The sequence below is a fragment of the Scatophagus argus genome, chromosome 6, assembly GCF_020382885.2.
Source record: "Scatophagus argus isolate fScaArg1 chromosome 6, fScaArg1.pri, whole genome shotgun sequence".
Classification (NCBI taxonomy): domain Eukaryota; kingdom Metazoa; phylum Chordata; class Actinopteri; family Scatophagidae; genus Scatophagus; species Scatophagus argus.
In genome coordinates, this window is record NC_058498.1 from 13,699,487 (window position 1) to 13,705,812 (window position 6,326).

The 6,326-nt window shown below is 40.2% G+C and overlaps 1 protein-coding gene across 1 annotated transcript; it reads left to right on the forward strand.

Moving 5' to 3' along the window:
- The first annotated feature begins 641 nt into the window (after positions 1–641).
- calr (calreticulin) lies at positions 642–5,770 on the forward strand. Its single transcript, XM_046391683.1, has 9 exons — positions 642–935; positions 1,530–1,631; positions 2,286–2,489; positions 2,722–2,816; positions 3,025–3,234; positions 3,337–3,450; positions 3,891–4,034; positions 4,146–4,238; positions 4,373–5,770. The coding sequence occupies exons 1-9, from the start codon at positions 842–844 to the stop codon at positions 4,604–4,606; spliced, it is 1,290 nt and encodes a 429-aa protein (XP_046247639.1). The 5' UTR covers positions 642–841; the 3' UTR covers positions 4,607–5,770.
- Positions 5,771–6,326: the final 556 nt, after the last annotated feature.

Below are 6,326 nucleotides of genomic sequence, written 5' to 3' on the forward strand. Positions count from 1 at the left end.
GCATATTTATTAATGTATATAACTGCTCCCTATAATATACATAATGATATGTGTGCAGAGTTACATGGCTGTTTTCACATTCATCTGCTGAAGGGAAAAAGTTTTTCTTTCTCACTTAAAAACACATGAATGTAGCTTGAAAATGATGTTGGTCCAATATGGAGCTTATTGAAGAGTGTTGTGGAAATTTAGAGCTTGTGCATCATGTGCACCAGTTTTTCAGTAAAACAGGAGACATCTTGAAGAATAACTTAAGACTTCTGAAGTATTTTATTGAATTGTTTTAGTGAAAAACATAAAAAATGTTAATCAAAACGAATTATTTCTATATGTGAAAACATGTTCAGAATCTTTAGAAATTAACAAATTGTTTTTTCATCTGTCGTATTAGTTCACTTAGTTTGGCTCCAGATACGTTAAGAATAATGTAATACTATTAAATTTAAACTGGTATATCTGTGCTGACTGATTCCTCCCATACATATGATTCATCCAAGGTGCATCAGCCTTCCTTGGGCGTGTATCAAGCGAACGCGTGGTCTGCTCCCATTGGTTACAGTGAACATCCGTCTATATTTCCCCGTCTCTGATTGGTCGAGAGGGGTAACGCTTCCTCATTCAGGATCGCAGCCGACGTCCAATCAGCTTCAGACATCTGTTCCGAGACGAGAGGAGAGCCGCGGCGGCGCCTCAGCATTTTTCCACTGTAACCTTACTGTATGAGCGAGTGGACTGACAAACTGCGGCTCCTGCGCGGTGAAGAGAAATTACACTGAATTATCTCTAATCACAGTTGATTCGGTTTTGTTTTTTATTCGGCGGCGTGCTTCAGCTCGTGACCATGACAGCCCTGTCGCTGCTCCTGTTGGCCGTGTCGGCCGCATCTGTCCTGGCCGAATCCACTGTGTATTTCCGAGAGCAATTTGAAGACGGGGGTGAGGCTCCTTACACGGAAATATACTTTAGTTATTGAACTGTGTTGTGGTGGGTCATTTATGAGATATTACAGTGTGGAGTCAGTGCATGAGGTGCAAGCCGATGGCTATTTTTCATGTTGGGTGGTTGGAAAGATTTTTTTTTTTTTTTTTTTTTTTTGCATGATAGCTTATAATTTTACCTCGATTTCTGTGGTGCAGTGTTTGCTTACTGCTCAGCTTTAGATGCATTTAGTCTACATGGGCACTATTCATCTTTTGACCCTCTTCACCCCACCCTTCCTCTCCCTCCTCTTCATCCTCTCCATCCCCCAGCTATCATCAAACCCTGTCTGTCTCCCCATCCCCCCTTACGGCACATCTCTCCCCTGGTTATTCACTGTTACCCTTCTTTACCTTTGCGCCGTCTTGTTCCTTCATCACCACCTACATGGTCTAACAAACAAATACCCATGTAGGTCGTCAAGGCGGTCAGATAACGTGTGCCCCTCTGGCTAGCACATTCCCAGTGCACCTGCGCTGATGCATCATCAGTGGTGGATTAGCAGGTTGTGAGTGACTGCCATACAGCTGAACCTAAACTTGTTTGTGCAGATGCCTGGAAGAGTCGCTGGGTGGAATCCAAGCACAAGTCTGACTACGGCAGGTTTGTCCTGACTGCAGGGAAGTTCTATGGAGATGCAGAGAAGGACAAAGGTGAGTGAAAAGGTTAAATTGTATCCGCCCGCTGTGAATCTGTGGTGAACTCCCACATTGTTTTGGCCAGTAAGCTGTGTTTTTTTAGCATGAGTGTGTATGCTCTGTTTGTCTGTGTTGAAAAGGTTTAGTGAAAGACCTGACTGAGACTTTAAAATGATATGGTTCTCGTTTCCATATCACTCTCTGAATTCTTTTATAATCTTTAATGGAAACTGGATGGTGTTAGATATAAAGTCAAAATTAACTCTTTCACCCATGACCCATGAGATCAGAGCTGGAGGTGAATGACACTTTATTTTAAGTTGCAGAAGTACTGACTGTCATTACTGTTTCAGATATTCCTCACAAATGAGATCACTCTGAATGCAGAGCATCAAGCTGTGACTCTGAAAATGGTCCCATATCCCAGTGAAATCGCCATGGGTGCTGTCAGAGTGTCTGAAAAGTTGTTTCTTTATTTCCTGTTTGTGGAGAAGCTCCAATATTTGCCTCTGCTTGACATCGTCACAACAGGCATTTTCTGCCGCTTACAGCATGAGAAGAGACATCACACATTTAAACTAACCCGTCCAATTTTACAGAAACCACATGGATGGATGAATGATAGTTGATTCTTGGTCATTGCAGTAATTTCTTTTTTTCCCACCACAGGTCTGCAGACGAGCCAGGACGCCCGCTTCTACGCCATGTCGTCCCGTTTTGATGACTTCAACAACCAGGGCAAGCCTCTCGTCATCCAGTTCAGTGTGAAACATGAGCAGAACATTGACTGTGGTGGAGGCTACATTAAACTGTTCCCCTCTAACCTCAACCAGGAGGACATGCATGGAGACTCTGTCTACAACATCATGTTTGGTGAGTGTGGATAGTTTTTAGATAGTTTCTTCCTCATGACAAAAGTAGAAGTCAACTGTAAGACCACAAGCACCTCGGCTATCTTTGATGATCTGTGTTGGTGGCTTTTTTTTTCCTAATGTTTCATCACAGTTTGGCAGCTTTTTTGTTGGAGTGACACACAAACAGTCACAAGGTTTGGTTTAAAGATTGGATTCTGGAATTTTATTTATTTATTTGTTTGCTTGCTCAGGTCCTGATATTTGCGGCCCAGGCACAAAGAAGGTTCATGTCATCTTTAACTACAAAGGCAAGAACCATCTGATTAACAAGGACATCAGATGCAAGGTGAGACATCAATAAACGTTTCTTGTTTTCATGTTTACTCTGGAAAAGGCAAACATTTGAGTTGGGTTTTATTTTAGCATTTCTATTAACACTATTATTGTCCTTATGAGCATGAAACCAAACCAGCAAGGAGATACTGAAAGTGTTTTACATTATAAGATAAATCAGTGGTGAATTAAACCTCCAAAATCTATCCTACACTTTCCAGGATGATGAGTATACTCACTTGTACACACTGATCGTCAACCCCGACAACACTTACGAGGTCAAGATCGACAATAAGAAGGTTGAGTCCGGCAATCTGGAGGATGACTGGGACTTCCTGCCTCCCAAAAAAATTAAGGACCCTGAAGCCAAAAAGCCAGAGGACTGGGATGAGAAGGAGAAGATTCCCGACCCTGATGATAAGAAACCAGAGGTCAGTCGCCTTGAACCAAGCCAAAAGTCTGTCTCTACACAATCCTTTTGAGTCCATCTTTTAACTTCCACACATTCATCTTTTGCCGTATCAATGTTGTAGGACTGGGACAAGCCTGAGAACATCCCAGATCCTGATGCTAAGAAGCCTGATGACTGGGATGATGAGATGGACGGAGAGTGGGAGCCACCTATGGTCACTAACCCTGATTACAAGGTAAACAGCAAATAATTATAGCCCTCGATATACAATGATCAGTCGATAGGTTACACTGTTGCTGTGTGTGAAACAACTCATTATTTGCTCCTTATTTATTACCCAGAACTCTATACTAATACCATTTTATTGGAGTTTCTCAGTTGAAAATGTATGCCACATTTAGTGACCTCAGAGATTTTAGGAAGGAACAACACGTGTATTTTCCCCTCTTAAAATGGCAGTTATTCATCGCTGTCAGTGATGCATGAGAGAATAAGGGAGCCATTGTTGGCCTGTTTCATCACAAGTGAAGTCTGCATTGTAACGTGCTGAAAATATTTACTTATACAACAAGGGAGAGTGTTTGCATTATTTTTCATGCCTATATTTTTGAAGCATTCTATGAGCTTTGACGCTTTCTTCTGACATTAACCACACTGTCTGTTTACTGTCAACAGGGTGAGTGGAAACCCAGAGAGATTGACAATCCTGCCTACAAAGGGAAGTGGATCCACCCTGAGATCGACAACCCAGAGTACACAGCTGATTCTGAGATCTACAAATATGACAGCATCGGCGTGATTGGACTCGACCTGTGGCAGGTAAGAAGATATTGTAGCTGAGTGTCTTATTGATTTGTTTAATGATTTTCTTTCATTGTATTTGTACCTGCTCTTAAAATATGCATCACTGTTTGCTTCTTTCTGACGTAGGTCAAGTCTGGTACTATCTTTGATAACTTCCTGATCACCAATGACCCAAATCTGGCAGAGGAAGTCGGCAACGACACGTGGGGTAAAACTAAGGTCAGCCTAAAACTTTTATCTTCACCAGGCATATATCTTGCTCATCTGTTTTAAATATTTTGGGGTGTGTGTGTATATAGGGAATGGTAAATGTGTGTCTTTTAATTTGTTGTCTTCATGTTCATCCTCTCCAGGATGCAGAGAAGAAGATGAAGGAAAGCCAAGAGGAGGAGGAGAGAAAGAAGCGTGAGGAGGAGGACAGAAAGAGAAGAGAAGAGGCAAAGGACGAAGATGAGGAGGAGGAGGAGGAGAAGGATGAGGAAGAGGAGGAGGAAGAAGATGAGGAAGAGGATGAAGGGGAAGAGCAGCAGGAGGAGGAAGAAGAGGACGATGAAGGCACAGACTCTAAACTCAAGGATGAGTTGTAAACTCCATGCAGGAACTTCTCAAAAAATAACCAGACTGTCTGTGTCAATGAGCCAATGGAACGAGGCTGGAGACGGAGATGATAAACCCTCAGTACGGACACCCCGGGGTGGGGGTTGGGTGGGGTGGAGTTTTTCATTTCTGTGTTTGTTTACAAAGCAAGGGAGTAGGTGAAAAAGGGCAATTATTATTATTATTGTTATTATCATTATTATTATTATTGATGTTATAGAAACATGAAGATGTCATAATGAATGTCAAGACAGAAAATCATAAATCTCAATTGTTCTGCAATTTATACGCAACAGAAATATATAAATTATCATTTGTGTTCTACAAAAATCTGGGTTTTTATGAAGTACAATGTTGTGGTGACATGAAAAAAAAAATAATTATATTTGGTTTGTGGGTGATACCATGAAAATATTTTTGTTTACCTCATGTGTTTTTTTTGTTTTCTTAATCTGTGTCACATTTTTTTGTTTGTTTTTTTGTTTTTTTTTGTTATTCTTAGACGGTCAATTTTGTCATTCGGTCTCAAGACCCCCTCTTGGCCCCCTTTTTAAAAGCTACGTCAACCTCGAAGGATTCGACAGGGTTAGACATCATGATGCAGGTTATCTTGCCTGCTCTTGTTTAAACCTCTGATTCAGACAAGTGGAAATGTCATGGGGACAAGAGTGCATGAGGACTGACAACATATATCTGACAACCCGATAAAGAATAAAGCAGACGTCCATGGGATGGCAATATGGGGTGCTTTAAGGTGAAATCCCTTGCATAGTTTTATACTGTATAGTTAACACTTTTTCACTTCAATGCACATACTGTAGTCTCGTGTGTCTAAATAAACTGTGCTCAAACTCAGATGTACATTAAGAGCACTCCAGTAGCAGAAAACCTTCTGTTCCTTTGGTACGCGTTCACTTTAGGTTTACTTGTAGTTGGTGTAAGCAACCAGTTTCCTCATTTCTGATGCTAATCTCTGCACTGCTGTAACCCAACACACTGTCCCAAACTGTCTGAAAGATGATCCTTTTGTACAGGATGCATTTTGTACTAATGGTAGTAACTGAAGTGGGCAAATTTTCATGTTGCTGTGTATTAAAAAAAAAAAAAACAAAGACAGGTGTTCTGTCCAATAAAAACAACCAGAAGAAAATGGACGGAAGTCTTTGGCCTCCATTTTTTTTAAATTACATGTAAAATGACTTTAAATTTTGACTTCCTGCATTTACATGGATAAATGTTGGGGAATTTTTTTTGTTCTTGTTTTTTTGTTGTTTTTTTTTAAGTAACAAATTTTTTATTTTTTTCCATTCAGCTGATTATCACTTAATAGCAGTGGTGGAAAGGAAATACATTTACTATTACTACTATTGTCAGATACTTTTACTGTTTTTTATTTTATGCTATTATATACCTCTACTCGTTGCCATTTTAAAGGGAAATGTGGTTTTTTTTGCATTCATCTGACAGCTCGTAAATTTGCGGGCTTAGATCCCACATACAAAACTACATATACTATAGACTGAACGACACAATAGCAGTAGCTCCACCTAATAGCAGTAATATTGGGATTGAATTTCCCTCAGGATCAATAAAGTATCTATCTATTTATCTATCTATCTAACAGTAATAAATTAGTACATTGAAAAAAAGGCCTGAAACCATAGTGATCTACTCTAATTTAAGTAAGATTTTGAATGCAGGACAGAAGTA